The 18,716-nt window shown below is 48.8% G+C and overlaps 1 protein-coding gene across 4 annotated transcripts in view; it reads left to right on the top strand.

Moving 5' to 3' along the window:
• Positions 1 to 18,716, top strand: part of CDKL5 (cyclin dependent kinase like 5) — a 130,384-nt gene that overhangs the window by 70,246 nt on the left and 41,422 nt on the right. For all 4 annotated transcript variants that reach the window (XM_064152067.1, XM_064152065.1, XM_064152066.1 and 1 more), the window contains 4 exons: positions 3,634 to 3,693; positions 10,448 to 10,538; positions 12,802 to 12,991; positions 17,407 to 17,487. In XM_064152067.1, coding sequence (XP_064008137.1) covers positions 3,634 to 3,693; positions 10,448 to 10,538; positions 12,802 to 12,991; positions 17,407 to 17,487 — 422 coding nt within the window. The remainder of the gene's footprint in view (positions 1 to 3,633; positions 3,694 to 10,447; positions 10,539 to 12,801; positions 12,992 to 17,406; positions 17,488 to 18,716) is intronic.

The following is an 18,716-nucleotide window of genomic DNA, read 5'->3' as shown; positions in this document are numbered from 1 at the left end:
TTCCCTTCCTTTTATGTTTCAACGTTTTTGTATACCAATATAGTCAGTCTGTGTTGAGATAATCTATATCAATATATCTATATCTATCTATCTATATATATATATGCAAATAAATTGCTCTAAGTGTGGTGTATTCATATAGTAATTAATATATTTATACTGTGATCTAGATTGTGGTAGATTTATATTCTAAGTTTTTTTCTACATCAATACATTCAATCTATATTAATATATTCAATCTCTATCACTATATTGATCTGTGAGGATATTTATATATCTATATACTAACAGTTTTAGATGCCAATATATTCAATCTATATTAATCTTTATTAATATATTCAATCTATATTAATGTCTATGAATATGTTAAGTCTATATCAATATCTTGATATATTTGTTCCCTTCCTTTTATGTTTCAACGTTTTTGTATACCAATATAGTCAGTCTGTGTTGAGATAATCTATATCAATATATCTGTATCTATATCTATTTATCTATCTATATATATATATGCAAATAAATTGCTCTAAGTGTGGTGTATTCATATAGTAATTAATATATTTATACCAAAATCTAGATTGTGGTAGATTTATATTCTAAGTTTTTTCTACATCAATACATTCAATCTATATTAATATATTCAATCTCTATCAGTATATTGATCTGTGAGGATATTTATATATCTTTATACTAACAGTTTTAGATGCCAATATATTCAATCTATATTAATCTTTATTAATATATTCAATCTATATTAATGTCTATGAATATGTTAAGTCTATATCAATATCTTGATATATTTGTTCCCTTCCTTTTATGTTTCAACGTTTTTGTATACCAATATAGTCAGTCTGTGTTGAGATAATCTATATCTATATATATATGTAAATAAATTGCTCTAAGTGTGGTGTATTCATATAGTAATTAATATATTTATACTGTGATCTAGATTGTGGTAGATTTATATTCTAAGTTTTTTCTACATCAATACGTTCAATCTATATTAATATATTCAATCTCTATCACTATATTGATCTGTGAGGATATTTATATATCTATATACTAACAGTTTTAGATGCCAGTATATTCAATCTATATTAATATATATTAATAGATCCAATCTATATTAATCTTTATTAATATATTCAATCTATATTAATGTCTATGAAGATGTTAAGTCTATATCAATATCTTGATATATTTGTTCCCTTCCTTTCATGTTTCAACGTTTTTTTATACCAATATAGTCAGTCTGTGTTGAGATAATCTATATCAATATATATATATGAATAAATTGCTCTATGTGTGGTGTATTCATATAGTAATTAATATGTTTATACTGTGATCTAGATTGTGGTAGATCTATATTGTAGCTTTTTTCCTCTATCAATACATTCAATCTATATTAATCTGTTAATATATTCAGTCTATATCAACATCTTGATATATTTGTGCCCTTCCTTTTATGTTTGGACATTTTTATATAGCAATACACTCAGTCTGTGTTGAGATAATCTATATCAATATATATATATATATATATATGAATAAATTGCTCTATGTGTGGTGTATTCATATAGTAATTAATATATTTATACTGTGATCTAGATTGTGATAGATTTATATTGTAGCTTTTTTCCTCTATCAATACATTCACTCTATATTAATCTGTTAATATATTCAGTCTATATCAACATCTTGATATATTTGTGCCCTTCCTTTTATGTTTGGACATTTTTATATAGCAATACCACTCAGTCTGTGTTGAGATAATCTATATCAATATCTATATCTATATATATATATATATGAATAAATTGCTCTATGTGTGGTGTATTCATATAGTAATTAATATATTTATACTGTGATCTAGATTGTGGTAGATTTATATTGTAGCTTTTTTCCTCTATCAATACATTCACTCTATATTAATCTGTTAATATATTCAGTCTATATCAACATCTTGATATATTTGTGCCCTTCCTTTTATGTTTGGACATTTTTATATAGCAATACCACTCAGTCTGTGTTGAGATAATCTATATCAATGTAGATGAATAAATTGGTCTATGTGTGGTGTATTTATATATTTATATATTTCTATTGCAGTCTAGATTACAATATTATAATATATGTATTTCTGTTGTCATCTAGATTATGGTAGATTTATATTCTAACCTTTTTCTCTATCAATATATTTAATCTCTCTTAAGATATTCAATCTCTATCACTATATTGATCTGTGAGGATATTTATATATCTATATATTAACAGGTTTAGATGCCAGTATATTCAATCTATATTAATCTTTATTAATATGTTCAATCTATATTAATGTCTATGAAGATGTTAAGTCTATATCAATATCTTGATATATTTGTTCCCTTCCTTTCATGTTTCAACGTTTTTTTATACCAATATAGTCAGTCTGTGTTGAGATAATCTATATCTATATCTATATATATATATATCTATATATATATATGAATAAATTGCTCTATGTGTGGTGTATTCATATAGTAATTAATATATTTATACTGTGATCTAGATTGTGGTAGATTTATATTGTAGCTTTTTTCCTCTATCAATACATTCACTCTATATTAATCTGTTAATATATTCAGTCTATATCAACATCTTGATATATTTGTGCCCTTCCTTTTATGTTTGGACATTTTTATATAGCAATACCACTCAGTCTGTGTTGAGATAATCTATATCAATGTAGATGAATAAATTGGTCTATGTGTGGTGTATTTATATATTTATATATTTCTATTGCAGTCTAGATTACAATATTATAATATATGTATTTCTGTTGTCATCTAGATTATGGTAGATTTATATTCTAACCTTTTTCTCTATCAATATATTTAATCTCTCTTAAGATATTCAATCTCTATCACTATATTGATCTGTGTGGATATTTATATATTGATATTTTAACAGTTTTAGGTGCCAGTATGGTCAATTTATATTCATCTCTATTAATATATTCAATCTATATTAATATCTGTGGATATATTCAGTCTATATCAATATCTTGATATATTTGTACCCTTCCTTTTATATTTTAGCATGTTTATATGCCAATATATTCAGTATGTGTTGGAGATATTCAACCTATATCAATATATATGAACAAATTGGTGTATTGGTGGTCTATTTATGTAGTCATTTATGTATCTATGTTGTCAGTTATTTTGTTGTTTGTTTTTATTGATATATTTCTACTGTCACTTTTTTTCTATATCAGTATATTCAATCTCCATTGAGGTATTCAATCTCCGTTGAGATCTTCAATCTCCATCACCATATTGATCTATTTGGATATTTATGTATTTGTAGTTTCCCATCTTTGCACCTCAGTATATTCACTGTGCACTGATCTATTCCACCTCTAGCACTAGAAATCAACATGTTGATAATGTTTGTATGTTAATACATTACTATTTCCACATTTTCCTCTACCTCTACCTTCCACCTCTATGGATGTGTTCAATCTGTGTCAACAGATTGATACATCTCTGTGTTTCAATAGTTCTATTTTAACATAGCTGAGCTCCACATTAGGAAGAGAATCTAACAACAGATCTTTTTTCTTCTTCTCTCTCTCTCTCTCTGCCACTGCAGATATCAAGCCAGAGAATCTTTTAATAAGCCACAATGATGTTCTGAAGCTGTGTGACTTTGGTGAGTTCAGTAGGTGGATAAACTGCTTCTTGCATCTGAAAAGCAAACCTCCTGCAGGGGCTTTTTGCCTTACTGGTGTAAGAATTGTGCAGTGTGTGCTGGTTAAAGCCCTCTGCTTCAGGGTTGTGGCTGCTGCTGCAATTGGAAAGCTCTTTCTGCTTGCTGTGTATGCCCTCTGAAGTACCTCTGTTAGCATGCTGCAGGCTGGATAGCTGGGCAGAGAGGAACTTCAGCAGGTTCTACAGGGGTAAGTGCAGAGTGCTGCACCTGGGAAGGAGCAGACTGCACCAATACAGGTTGGGAGGTGATCTGCTGGAGAGCAGCCCTGTGGAGAAAGAGCTGGAAGTGCTGGTGGGCAGCAAGTCCTGCATGGCACAGCAATGTACACTGCTGGCCAAGAAGGCCAATGGGGTCCGGGGGGGCATTAAGAGGAGTGTGGCCAACAGATCTCCTCCCCCTCTATTCTGCCCTGGTGGGACCTCACCTGGAATATTGCATCCAGTTCTGGGCTCCCTAGTTCTAGAGAGACAGGGATTTGCTGGAGAGAGTCCAAGGCAGGGCTATAAGGATGCTGAGGGGAGTGGAGCACTGCTTGGTGAGGAGAGGCTGAGGGCCCTGGGGCTGCTTAGTCTGCAAAGGAGAAGGCTGAGAGGGGATCTGAGCAGTGTCTATCAATAGCTGAGGGCTGGGGGGCAGGAAGGGACAGGAACAGCCTCTGCTCACCTGTGCCCTGGCACAGCACAAGGGGCAAGGGATGGAAACTGCAGCACAGGAGGCTCCACCTCAACGTGAGGAAGAACTTCTTTAGAGTAAAGGTGACAGAGCCCTGGCACAGGCTGCCCAGAGAGGTTGTGGAGGCTCCTTCTCTGGAGCCTTCCCAGCCCTGTCTGGATGTGCTCCTCTATGACCTGTGCCGGATTCTGTGCTCCTGCACTGGCAGGGGAGTTGGACTGGAAGCTCTGCAGAGGTCTCTTCCAACCCCTAGCATCCTGTGATGCTGTGAGTTACCCCTTCCTATGCTTGGCAAGTGTTTTACTCTCAGTGTCACAGGCACTCATCTGACAAGAGTGTGGAGGAGAAGTTGCTCAGGAGGCAGGCAGAGCTGTGGGTTCATCTGGCCTGTGTATTAATCACTGATCTTCAGAGGTCTCTTCCAACCCCTACCATTCTGTGACTCTCTGGTTCCATGTGTGTAGTTATAACTCAGCTTTTAATGTTACCTTAATTAAGGAATCATGTGTCCACATATGATTATCATGGAATCATTCAGGTTGGACAAGCCCCTTGAGATCATCAGGTCCAACCATTAACCCTACTCTACCAAGCTCACCACTAAACCTTATTGCTAAGCACCACATCTAAACACCCTTTAAGCACACCCAGGGATGGTGACTCCACTACATCCCTGGACAGCCTGTTCCAGTGCTTTTGACCACTCTTGCAGTGGAAAAATGTCCTCATGTCTGGCCTAAGATTAGTGACTGAATAGAATCATGGAATCATTCAATCATGGAATCACAGAATCATTCAATCATGGAATCACAGAATGATTCAATCATGGAATCACAGACTCATTCAATCATGGAATCATAGAGTCAGTCAGAGTTGGAAGGGACCACAAGGACCTGGATGAGGCTGTGGCCAGCCTGATCTAGGGTAGGGTGTCCCTGCCCATGGCAGGGGGATTGGAACTAGATGATCCTTGTGGCCCCTTCCAACCCTGACTGATTCTATGATACTGTGACCATCCAGTTCCATCCCCCCTGCCAAGCCATGGACAGGGACCCCTCACACTGGATCAGGCAGTCCAAAGCCTCATCCAGACTAGGCTTAAACATCTCTAGAGATGAGGCTTCCACCACCTCCCTGGGCAACCCATTCCAGGCTCTCACCACCCTCATCCTGAAGAACTTCTTGACATTCAGTCTGAATTTCCCCATTTCCAGCCTTTTTCCACACCCCCCCCCGACCTATCCCTACCTGACAGCCTAAAAAGTCCCTCCCCAGCATTCTTGTAGCCCACTTTGAGTCAGATCTGTACAGGTGATCTCCAGTCTGTTCAGTGTCAGCTTTAAGGCTTTGAAGTATGAGAACTCCAGCACAAAGCTAACTTTGCCTGAGTGAGTAATCTCCAGCAGGCAGCAGAGCAGAGTTTGCACTGTTCCAGCAATCTGCATTTCCATCTTAAATGCTACCTAGACACAGAACAGAAGACATTGTTCCCTCTAAACAGCTTAGAGCTTGGCTTGGTAGAAGAAAACCCAATTGCACAGTGCTACCCAAGGGCACTTTTGAGTGAGAGCAGTTAGAAGTCTGTCATTTCAGACCTCTGCAATTTTGAATGAAGAGAACAACTGCTGGAAGAAGGAGAGGGAAAAGAAAAGAGATTGACATAGTTTGAAAGAGCACAGATCAGGCACTTGGCATCTGCACTGCAGCTCACTTCCTTCCATCCTAAAGGCATTTTTGCTTAAGCCATTCAGAAGCAATAACTGTTCTAGGAAATGCCTTACAAGAGGTTGGTCCATAGAAGCTGTTTGAATTAAGGGCAATTTGTTCTGCAGGGTGAGGAACAGCACAGCTCTGACCGAGCACCAGGGCACTGCCACACGCTGCCCTCACTGCCTTTGCCTTTTTGGTACCCACAGGCTGCCTGTCTGCACCTCTCTAGCTGCCCTCTCCTGGCAGTTCTGGGCCCAGGCTGCCCTGGCACCCTTGCAAAGAGCCCAGAGCTGCTAAGGCAGTTGTGCCAGGGCAGGTCTAGGCTGGATGTCAGGAGGATGTTGTTGTCAGAGAGAGTGATTGGCATTGGAATGGGCTGCCCAGGGAGGTGGTGGAGTGGCCGTGGCTGGAGGTGTTGCAGCCAAGCCTGGCTGGGGCACTTAGTGCCATGGTCTGGTTGGTTGGGCAGGGCTGGGTGCTAGGTTGGGCTGGCTGAGCATGGAGCTCTCTGCCAGCCTGCTTGGTTCTATGGTTTTTCCCTTACCCTACGCTTCTCTTTCAGGGCCTTGCCCACCTGCAAAGCAAACCTTAGTGGGGCTGGCAGCCAGGGCTCTGCCAGGGAGGTGAGGCTGGTGCAGCATACATCCTTCTGGCTCTCCACCCCTTCAGCCATTGCACTGTCTTTGAGTGCTGAGGGGACCCAGTCACTGCCCTGCACAGAGCTTAGCAACACAGCAGGGGCATGGCTTGCTCATGGGCAGAGTGTGCTAAGGGCATCATAGCCAAGGTGGACATGAGTGAGGTCCTGATAGGAACTCTACTTCAAGTCCTTTTGCTGTCTTCCCCAGCCCTCACTCCCCTCCCTCTTCTTTGATTGTTGGGGAAGGGATGGCACCCCTAAAGAGACATCCACTGGTAGAGCTGATGTGTGCCTGCTGTCAAGGGCTGGAAAGGACCTTCAAAGATCTTCCAGTCCAGTTTCGAGTTTTTGGCCATGTTTGCCATGGCCTCAGTCCCTCAGGAGGCAGAAAAAGAGAGTTTGGTATGAAAGAAACTGTCCCAAGCCCTCTGTGTCTGCCTGGGATTGCCTGAAAGGCAGCACTTCTGTGAGTCATCCTGTGGCTACCACTCCTGATTCCTACCATATGTGTAAGTCCCTGCAGGGATGCTGCTCCTGCAGGAGCTGGGCTCTGGGAGAGTGCTCCTCTGCTGGGGAGCAGTGCACTGCTAGAGCTGGGAGGAATGGGGAGCTCACATGGAGCAGATCTCACAGCATCAAAGAATGTGAGGGGTTGGAAGGGACCTCCAGAGAGCAGCCAGCCCAAGCCCTGCCAGGGCAGCAGCAGCCAGGGCAGGGCACACACAGCACAGCCAGGGGGGTTGCAGTGGCTGCAGAGAAGGAGACTCCACAGCCTCTCTGGGCAGCCTGCTCCAGGCCTCTGCCACCCTCACAGCCAAAAAGCTTCCCCTCCTCTTGCCCTGCCACCTCCTCTGCCCCAGCTTGCCCCCAGTGCCCCTTGTGCTGCCCTGGGCCAGCCCTGAGCAGAGCCTGCCTGCGTCCTGCCCACACTGCCCTGCACAGCTTGGGCACAGCACTGAGGGCAGCCCTCAGGCTGCTCTGCTGCCAGCTGCCAGCCCCAGCTGCCTCAGCCTGTGGAGTGTCTGTCAGAATGGAATTAGCCACAGGTATTTGCTGAACAGCTGCAGATTAGGCTGTAAGAAAACATTTTTCACATAATTTCATAGAATCACAGAATGGTTTAGGTTGGAAAGGAGCTCAGAGCTCCTCTGACCCAACCTCCCCACCGTGCCCAGGGACACCTCTCAGCTACATTCAGCTGCTCAAGGCCTCATCCAGCCAGCAAGGAGGCAGCCACAGCCTGCCTGGGCCAGGCTCTCAGCACCCTCACACTCAACAGCTTCTCCCTCAGCTCCACTCTCCCCCTGCTCTGCCTCAGCTCCAAACCATTGCCCTTGGCCTGCCTGCAGACCCCCTCAGCACAAGTCCCTCTGCAGCCTTCCTGCAGGCTGCCTTCAGCTCTTGGCAGCAGCTCTGAGCTGCCCCTGGAGCCTTCTGCTCTGCAGGCTGCACCCCCCCAGCTGCCTCAGCCTGTGCTCACAGCAGAGCTGCTCCAGCCCTGGCAGCATCTTTGTGGCCTCCTCTGGCTCACAGGATCTAATTCCTGGTCTGGACCCCAGGAGCTCATCACATAGAGGGTCCCATTCCTTGTGTGCTAACAAAGGCAAAGATCAAGCCTGTGCTCCACCCCCAGGCAGCTGCTGAGGTGCTTGGCTGGTTGCAAAGAGCCCAGCAGGCAGAGCAGTTTGAAGAGAGACGTTGATGGGTTTTTGGTACCCCAGTTCCTGAGCTGTGTTCTGTACACACTGTGCTAGTTAAAAGCCTGAGCCCGCTGCCTGCCTGGACACATGTTGTGTGGGTGGCATTGCTGCCAACAGGAGTGGAAAAAGGGAACAGGAGCAAATTCCAATTACAGCAGATGCCTCTGTCTGTTGGAAATAGGCTCCCTGGCTGGTGTGTTTGCTGCTTCAACACCAGGGCTTCGGCATTGCTTGTTTTAGCAAGCTCTTCATCTCTGTATAGTGCAGAGGCATAGGGATGGTGAAACACAGGGCTGGAAAAGACCTCAGGAAGTTCTCTGGTTCTTCCACCTACTCAGAGAGAGGATTCAGCATCTCTGGGCTGCTCTTGACAGGAGTTTGCTTACCTTATTCTGAACGTTCTGGGTAGTGGAGGCTCCCTGGTGCTCCTGGGGCATCCACTGAGAGCTTACCTGTCATGAATGCTGGGATGCTTTGCTCACTCTAGCTTCAGCTCCCCTTGTTTCTCTAGCAGAGGCTGCCAATCTTCCTTTTCCCTCACACCTTTTTGCCTTGACATCTCTCCCACCATGTTCTGAGTTGTTTCAAGTCCTTGCTTGAAATTTCTTATTCTGCAGCATGATTGATTTGCAAACTCTATTACACCTTCAGCTTCTAAGACCTGTTCCCTTTCACTGCTTAGAGTTTGGTTTAATCTTCTCCCTAGCTACCTGCTCTGATTTTTTTTGTGTCAAAAAATTCTTCCCAGCACTTCAGCACAATGTGGAGGAAGAAATAATAATTAGCTGACTCTGCCATGACCAAAAAGCCCTAAATAATTGTGCCCTTGGGGAAGGATTTTCTGCTTTCTGCTGGATGAGAAGCTGGGCATGAGCAGACAGTGAGCACTTGCAGCCCAGAAGGGCAGTGGCAGCCTGGACTGTGTGGTCTGGTGTAGGTGATCCTGCTGCCCTGGCAGGGGGGTTGGACTGGATGATCTTTTGAGGTCTCTTCCAGACCCTAAGCTTCTGTGATTCTGTGAAGAGCAGTGTGGCCAGCAGGCTGAGAGAGGAGACTCTGCCACTCTGCTCTGCTGAGACCTCACCTGGAGTGCTGCATCCAGCTCTGGAGCCCTCAACACAGCAAAGACATGGTCCTGATGGAGAGGGTCCAGAGGAGGGCCTCAAAGATGATGAAGGGATTGGAGCAGCTCTGCTACAAGGACAGGCTGAGGGAGCTGGAGGTGTGCAGCCTGGAGAAGAGAAGGCTGCCGGCAGAGCCTTCCTCCCCTTTCTCCCCTCCCTCCTTTCCCTCCTCTCCCTCCTTTGTGTCCCATCTTTTCAGAGTAGCTCCTGGTTATCTTCCCTCTCTTTAAACCAATGAATGAAAGATTTAGATCATCTTTGTGGCCCCCTCTGGCCTCACTCCACAGCTCTGTGTACTCCTTCTGCTGGGGAGAGCAGCACTGGAGGCAGGTTTGGAGGTGAGGTCTGAGCAGAGTCCAGGGGCAGAATCCCCTCTCTTGCCCTGCTGCCCACACTGCTCTGGCTGCAGCCAGCACACAGCTGCCTGCTGGGCGGCAGGAGGGCACTGCTGGCTCCTGGGGAGCTGCTCAGCACCCAACACCCCCAAGGCTCTTTCTTCAGAGCTGCTCTCATCCCACTCTGCACCCAGCCTAGATCTGTGTCTGGGATTAGCTTGACCCAGATGCAGGACCTTGCACTTTGACTTGTTGAAGCTCCTGCACTTGTCACTGGCCTACTTCTCCAGGCTGTCAGGATCCTTCTGGATGGCATCTGTGCCCTCAAGCGAGACCAGCACAGCTCACAGCTTGCTGCTTGGGCAAGCAGTTGTTGGAGACATCATTACATGCTGGAACTGTATCCAGTTTGCTTCCACATAAATAGGTGTGGCCTTTTACTGCCCCAGTGGGTGGTGATGCACACATTGTGTTCAGGATGAGATCTCATCTTTGCCTCTGGTTCTTTCACAGGCTTTGCTCGGAATCTGTCTGAAGGAAGCAATGCCAACTACACAGAGTATGTGGCCACCAGATGGTACCGCTCACCTGAGCTCCTCCTTGGGTAAGTGGAAGGTGTGAAATGCCACGAGGAAGAAGCTTGACTGCTTCTTGACCTTTTTTTCTCCCTCCCCAGGCATATTTTGTAGGATTTACCCATGGAGAGCTGTGGTTTATTGTAGAAGGCTTCCATATCTCAGTAGGTTGTGCTCACTTCCAGGAAATTGGCATCCAGCACAGAATGGTTTGGGTTGCAAGGGACCTCCAAAGCTCATCTGGTTCAATCCCCTGTGCAGTCGTCAGGGGCCTCCTTCACTGGATGGGGGAGTCACTGACATGTTGATCCGTGTTGGGATGGTGAAATGTGAAGCTGAATTGTGACAGGTACCCTTTAGATTCCTGCCTGTCCATCTGTGCCCATCCTGCCATCATGTCCATGATAGTCCTGGAACCTGAAGTGTTCCATCAGCCTTTTGGTGGACATCATCTAGCAGTGGCAAAGCAGCTTTCATCATGCTACAATCCTACTTCCCTTCATCACAGAGTGCTAGGGGCTGGAAGGACCTCTACAGATCATCCAGTCCAAGCCCTCTGCCAGAGCAGCAGCACCCAAGGCAGGGCACACAGGAACACAGACGGGGGGGGTGGTGGAAGGTATGCAGAGAAGGAGACTCCACAGCCTCTCTGGGCAGCCTTTCCCACAGCCTCTCTGGGCAGCCTTTTCAGCCTTTGGGTCAAAACTATGTTTTAGTTTTCCTTCCTGGTTCTCCTTCCCCAGCACTGCTGAAGAGGTTCAGAAGGAAGGATGCTGCCTCCATACTAGCTGGGAGGATTTTAATGAACAAGGCTTTAATAAAGCACTGAGAGGTTAGTGCTGCATTGCCTGTGAGAGTGCTGGCTGCAGGAGTAGCCTCAGCCAGGTGCCTTAGGTTTGCTCTTCAATTAATTGGTAAGATGAATGTTTTCTGCTTCACAAGCTTAAAGATTGTCAGCTACTACATGACCAAGTTCATAGCACCCAAAAGGGCAAAGGAAGTAACTGGAGTGTGTCCTTCTGGCCAAGAAGGAGCAGCACAGAGGAAAGGCACCCGGGGGTGCTGGTGGGCAGAAGGATGCCCAGGAGCCAGCAATGTGCCCTGCTGGCCAAGAAGGCCAAGGGCAGCCTGGGCTGTGGTGAGTAGGTGCAGAGAGGTTCTCCTGCCCTCTGCTCTGCCCTGCTGAGGCCACAGCTGCAATCTTGTGTCCAGCTCTGGGCCCCTCAGGCCAAGAAGGAGCTGAGGACAGTGGTGGAGAGAGCCCAGCCCAGAGGCAGAGAGCTCTGCAGGCAGGGAACATCTCCTGTGGGGCCAGGCTGAGGCAGCTGGGGCTGGCAGCTGGCAGCAGAGCAGCCTGAGGGCTGCCCTCAGTGCTGTGCCCAAGCTGTGCAGGGCAGTGTGGGCAGGACGCAGGCAGGCTCTGCTCAGGGCTGGCCCAGGGCAGCACAAGGGGCACTGGGGGCAAGCTGGGGCAGAGGAGGTGGCAGGGCAAGAGGAGGGGAAGCTTTTTGGCTGTGAGGGTGGCAGAGGCCTGGAGCAGGCTGCCCAGAGAGGCTGTGGAGTCTCCTTCTCTGCAGCCACTGCAACCCCCCTGGCTGTGCTGTGTGTGCCCTGCCCTGGCTGCTGCTGCCCTGGCAGGGCTTGGGCTGGCTGCTCTCTGGAGGTCTCTTCCAACCCCTCACATTCTGTGATGCTGTGAGATCTGCTCCATGTGAGCTCCCCATTCCTCCCAGCTCTAGCAGTGCACTGCTCCCCAGCAGAGGAGCACTCTCCCAGAGCCCAGCTCCTGCAGGAGCAGCATCCCTGCAGGGACTTACACATAAGGCAGGAATCAGGAGTGGTAGCCACAGGATGACTCACAGAAGTGCTGCCTTTCAGGCAATCCCAGGCAGACACAGAGGGCTTGGGACAGTTTCTTTCATACCAAACTCTCTTTTTCTGCCTCCTGAGGGACTGAGGCCATGGCAAACATGGCCAAAAACTCGAAACTGGACTGGAAGATCTTTGAAGGTCCTTTCCAGCCCTTGACAGCAGGCACACATCAGCTCTACCAGTGGATGCCTCTTTAGGGGTGCCATCCCTTCCCCAACAATCAAAGAGGAGGGAGGGGAGGTGAGGGCTGGGGAAGGCAGCAAAAGGACTTGAAGTAGAGTTCCTATCAGGACCCACTCATGCCCCAGCTATTCTTCTGCCTTGTGAGGGACTGAGGCCATGGGAACAGCCCAAACCTCGAACCACCTCAGTGCCAGGAGGGGGTCAGTGGGTGAGGAACGTTTCCTGCTCCCTTCACAGGGCCCCGTACGGCAAGGCAGTGGATATGTGGTCTGTGGGCTGCATCCTGGGCGAGCTGAGCGATGGGCAGCCTCTGTTCCCCGGCGAGAGCGAGATCGACCAACTCTTCACCATCCAGAAGGTGCTGGGCCCGCTGCCAGCAGAGCAGATGAAGCTCTTCTACAGCAACCCACGCTTCCATGGCCTGCGGGTAAGGCAGAGCCCTGCTCTCTCTGCGCTTGTGGCACTGTGGTCTGAGGGCTCTTTGCCTTCCCCTTGTGCGCTCCCTGCTGCCTGCGGTGCTCAGATCAGTCCTGGCATCGAGGTTCCTGTCTGGTCATCACAGGCATCCACACAAGAGATGCTGGGTTTGGGGACTACAGGATGCTTCCAACAAAGTGTTAGGAACTTAAGAAGCTCCCCCAGCCCAGCCTAGCCCCCAGCCCTGCCCAACCAACCAGACCATGGCACTAAGTGCCCCAGCCAGGCTTGGCTGCAACACCTCCAGCCACGGCCACTCCACCACCTCCCTGGGCAGCCCATTCCAGTGCCAATCACTCTCTCTGACAACAACTTCCTAACAACATCCAGCCTAGACCTGCCCTGGCACAGCTCCAGACTCTGTCCCCTTCTTCTGCTGCTGGCTGCCTGGCAGCAGAGCCCAACCCCACCTGGCTACAGCCTCCCTGCAGGCAGCTGCAGGCAGCAATGAGCTCTGCCCTGAGCCTCCTCTGCTGCAGGCTGCACCCCCCCAGCTCCCTCAGCCTCTCCTCACAGGGCTGTGCTCCAGGCCCCTCCCCAGCCTTGCTGCCCTGCTCCAAACACCTTCCAGCACCTCAGCAGCTCTCTGCAATGGAGGTGCCCAGAACTGGACACAGCACCCCAGGGGTGGCCTGAGCAGTGCTGAGCACAGGGGTGGGCACAAGAACCTCCCTTGTCCTGCTGCCCACACTGCTCCTGAGCCAGCCCAGGATGCCATTGGCTCTGCTGCCCACCTGGGCACTGCTGCCTCCTCTGCAGCTCCTCTCTGCCAACACCCCCAGATCCCTCTCTGCCTGCCTGCTCTCAGCCACTCTGGCCCCAGCCTGCAGTGCTGCTTGGGGTTGTTGTGGCCAAAGTGCAGAACCCTGCCCTTGGCCTTGTTCAGTCTCATCCCATGGCCTCTGCCCACCCATGCAGCCTGGCCAGGTCCCTCTGCAGGGCTCTCCTACTCTCCAACAGCTCCACACTGCTCCTAGTTTGGTGTCAGCTGCAAACTCACTGCTGCTGGACTCAATGCCTTGCTCCAGTCATTGAACAGGACTGTGCCCAGCACTGATCCCTGGGGCACAGCACTGGTGCCAGCTGCCAGCTGCCAATTGCACCTTTCACCACCACTCTCTGGGCCCAGCCCTTCAGCCAGTTCTTGACCCATACCAGAGTGAATCTGCCCAAGCCATGAGCTGCAGCTGTGCCAGGAGCTTGCTGTGGCAGGCAGTGTCAAAGGTGTTGCTGCAGTCCATGCAAACTACCTCCACAGCCTGCCCTGCATTCACCAGGCAGGGAACCTGATCACAAAATGAGCTCAGGTTGGTCAGGCAGGACCTGCCCTTCCTAAACCCCTGCTTCTACAGGAAGACAACAACCTTCTGCCATTTGGCTGATGTAAGGCAGTGGAGGCAGCCTGGAAGCTTTCTTGCAGCTAATTTGCTGTTTAGGATCAGACCTGGAACTTGAAATAATTCTCAAACCACTTCAAATGGAATCCGAGCACACAGAGACTGTTTAGGAACAAACCCATCCAGGCTCATTTTCTTTCATTTTCCTTCTAAGCTCACCTAATGGATCTCAGAGCAAGCAATGGCAGGGCACACAGCAGGCAGCAGGCCTGCTGCTCTCACACCCAGGCACATGTTGTGCACTGGCAACACATTTTGCTTCCATCTAGAATGTACATTTGGAAGTGAATGTTCAGAGTGGCCTCCTCCTGAAAGCAGAGTTTTGAAGTGAGCTTTGAGTCTGAATGAGGAGAACATGTAAATATGTGCACCTAAGTGCACAGCTGAGCAGTGCTGTCATCAGGGGGTGGTACTGCAGCCTGTGCTGTTGAACGTCTTTGGCAGTGGCATGGACAGTGGCACTGGGGCACCCTCAGCAAGTCTGTGGGTGACAGCAAGCTGTGTGGTCTGGTGGGGTTAGTTAAGGTGGTCTGTGGTCAGAAGTTAGTTAAGCCTTGTAAAAACATGTCAGTTAAATAGCTGTGTGCTGGCTGCAGCCAGAGCAGGGAGAGCAGCAGCACAGGGAGGGGATTCTGCCCCTCCACTCTGCTCTGCTCAGCCCTCACCTGCAGCACTGCCTCCAGCTCTGGGCTCCCCCCAGCAGAAGAGGGACATGGAGCTGCTGGAGAGGCTCCAGAGGAGGCCATGGAGATGCTCAGAGGGCTGCAGCAGCTCCCCTGTGGGGACAGGCTGGGAGAGTTGGGGCTGCTCAGCCTGGAGAAGAAAAGGCTCCAGGGAGACCTTAGAGCAGCCTGGCAGTGCCTGAAGGGGCTACAAGGGAGGCAGGAAGAGACTTTTGACAAGGGCTTTTGCCTGTCCTGGCCTTTCTGAGCAGGGCTACTTTCCAATACTGCCTTCCCTGGCTTTTTGTCCAGGCTGTAGCTGACATGAAGATGCCCTCCAGCACTGTGCTTTGCTTCCCATGGTGTTGCCAATTCTCACTGCAGCACAACCACAGGAGCAGTGATGAGCCCTCAGCCTTTGGAGTTTTGATGTTGTTCACACACACAGACACAAAAAGCAATTGTCTCAACTTCTTTAGTGCTCTGTTTGCAGCCTGAAACTCACTTTAAGCTATTTTTAATCCCTTTTTGTAAATGTGTATTACTTATTTCTGGATCTCTCTGAAGCCTCCCACCTCTTGTCAATCAGGCTGCCTGAACACACATCTCAGCTGATCATTTCTCCTCTCAGAATGGTGCTTGAGTGCCTTGCTAACCAAGGATGCTTGCTTTGCTTCACTAAATCCTGATCAAAATCACAGAGTTGTTTAGGTTTGGACCTCTAAGATCATGACAGGATGAGGAGGAATGGGTTTGAAATGGCAGAGATTTAGATTGGATGTTAGGAAGAAGTGAGGGTGGTGAGACACTGGCACAGGTTGCCCAGGGAGGTTGTGGAGCACAGAAGCACCCAACGTGATCGTTGATCACGTTGGGTGCTTCTGTGCTCCACAACCTCCCTGGAGGTGGTCAGGAGCAGTTTGGATGTGGCCTTAAGTGACCTGTTCTAGTGGGAGGTGTCCCTGCCTATGGTGGGATGATCTTTGAGCTCCCTTCTAACCTAAACCATTCTATGATTCTACCTCCCACCATCAACCCACCAAGACCACAGCCATTAAACTGTGTCCCAAAGTGCCCTGCCCACACCTCCAGGGATGGGGACTTCGTGGGAGCACTGACAAAGAGCAATGTAAACAAGAGTCAGATGAGCCCATGTGCAGATGCCATCATTTATGTTTCACAGAATTATAGAATCAGTCAGGGTTGGAAGGGAGCACAAGGAGCAGCCAGTGCCAACCCCCCTGCCATGCCCAGGGACACCCTACCCTAGAGCAGGCTGCACACAGCCTCAGCCAGCCTGGCCTCAAACACCTCCCTGGGCAACCCCTGCCAGGCTCTCACCACTCTCCTGCTCAACAACTTCCTCCTCACCTCCAGCCTCACTCTCCCCACCTCCAGCTTTGCTCCATTCCCCCCACTCCTGCCGCTCCCTCACAGCCAAAAAAATCCTTCCCCAGCTTTTTTGTAGCCCCTTTCAGATGCTGGAAAGCCACAAGAAGGTCCCCTGGGAGCCTCCTCTGCTCCAGCCTGCACAGCCCCAACCCAGCTGCAGGACCTTGCACTTGGTCTTCCTGAACCTTCTGAGCTTGGCTTGTGCCCACCTCTGCAGCCTGCCCAGGTCCCTCTGGATGGATTCTGCCCTCCAGCCTGGCTGCTGCACCACACAGCTTGGTGTGGGCAGCAAACTTGCTGAGGCTGCACTCAGTGCCTCTGCCCATGGCACCCACAAAAATGCTGAATAAGACTGGTCCCAGGACTGATCTCTGAGGGACTCCACTTGTCACTGCCTGCACTTGGCCATTGACAGCCACTCTTTGAGTGTGGCCAACAAGCCACTTCTTTATCCATCAGTGCTGCACCCATCACACCCATGTGGCACCAGCCTGGAGAGCAGGCTGTGGTGTGGGACAGTGCCAAAGGCAGTGTTATCTTCTGTCATCTGGTAGGGCTTTGGTGCCCCCTTAGGTGCCATCGTTTCTACAGCATCCATCTGAACTTCTCAGTCCTTCACACAACCAATTGTTTGCTTACTGAGAAGTTTGGCAACTAAAGGAGCTTTGGCCTCTGTAAAGCATTAATTATTGCTGCAATTAGCGCTGCACACTACTAATTAGCATCATACATCAACAGTTTCTTGTTTCCTGATAATAAGATTTGATGTTTCATAAACAACCAAACTTTCTCAGTGCCTGAATCCTGCTAATTCCATGCCTTGCTTGACTGTCTAGTTTCTGGCTTTGGAAACATTGGATCCATGCATTCCTTGTTTACATCCTCAATGTATTTATGCTGTGTTGTCTTTGCAGTTTCCAGCAGTCAATCACCCACAGTCTTTAGAGAGAAGATACTTGGGAATTTTAAGTGGTGTCTTGCTTGATCTCATGAAGGTATGAAAAAGTATTTCATTTGCTGTCTGTAATCTGTAGAACAAGATGGAAGTGACTTCTTTGGCTTTGTTTCCTGATAAAATTCATCTCAAAACCAGTTGTGAGCTTCCTTTTCAGCTACTCTGATATTACAGTACTTTGTAGAAAGGCTTCATAAATCACACACAGATTAGGAGTTGGAAGGGACCCCCAGAGAGCAGCCAGCCCAAGCCCTGCCAGGGCAGCAGCAGCCAGGGCAGGGCACACACAGCACAGCCAGGGGGGTTGCAGTGGCTGCAGAGAAGGAGACTCCACAGCCTCTCTGGGCAGCCTGCTCCAGGCCTCTGCCACCCTCACAGCCAAAAAGCTTCCCCTCCTCTTGCCCTGCCACCTCCTCTGCCCCAGCTTGCCCCCAGTGCCCCTTGTGCTGCCCTGGGCCAGCCCTGAGCAGAGCCTGCCTGCGTCCTGCCCACACTGCCCTGCACAGCTTGGGCACAGCACTGAGGGCAGCCCTCAGGCTGCTCTGCTGCCAGCTGCCAGCCCCAGCTGCCTCAGCCTGGCCCCACAGGAGATGTTCCCTGCCTGCAGAGCTCTCTGCCTCTGGGCTGGGCTCTCTCCACCACTGCCCTCAGCTCCTTCTTGGCCTGAGGGGCCCAGAGCTGGACACAAGATTGCAGCTGTGGCCTCAGCAGGGCAGAGGAGATGAGAAAGAGAATCTCTTTTGATTCACCCAACTTTCTAAGCCAGCCCAGGCTGCCCTTGGCCTTCTTGGCCAGCAGGGCACATTGCTGGCTCCTGGGCATCCTTCTGCCCACCAGCACCTCCAGATCCCTTTTGCCTGTGCTGCTCCAACAGGTCATTCCCCAACCTATCCTACTCCATGTGGTGGTTCATTCCCAGTTTTCAGACTCTGCCCTTGGCCTTATTGCATTTCATTCCATTTCTCCCCACCCAAGTCCCAGCCTGCCTGGGTCTGGCTGAATGGCAGCACAGCCTGGGGGCTGTCAGCCTCTGCTCCCAGTTCTGCGCCATCAGCAAACCTGCTGGCAGTGCCCTCTGTGCCCTCATCCACGTCCTTGATGAGTACATTGATCAGCACCAGCCCCAGTGCTGACCCCAGAGGGACTCCACTAGCTACAGACCTCCAACTGGACTCTGTCCATTGACCACAACTCTGCTGGGTCGAGGGCTGGGCTGGATGATCTCTGAGGTCTCTTCCAACCAAATACATTCTGTGATGTTGTGACATT

The sequence above is a fragment of the Pogoniulus pusillus genome, chromosome 12 (assembly GCF_015220805.1).
Source record: "Pogoniulus pusillus isolate bPogPus1 chromosome 12, bPogPus1.pri, whole genome shotgun sequence".
Classification (NCBI taxonomy): Eukaryota; Metazoa; Chordata; class Aves; order Piciformes; family Lybiidae; genus Pogoniulus; species Pogoniulus pusillus.
The sequence above is the reverse complement of the archived record's forward strand: the minus strand, read 5'-3'. Positions and strand labels throughout refer to the sequence as shown.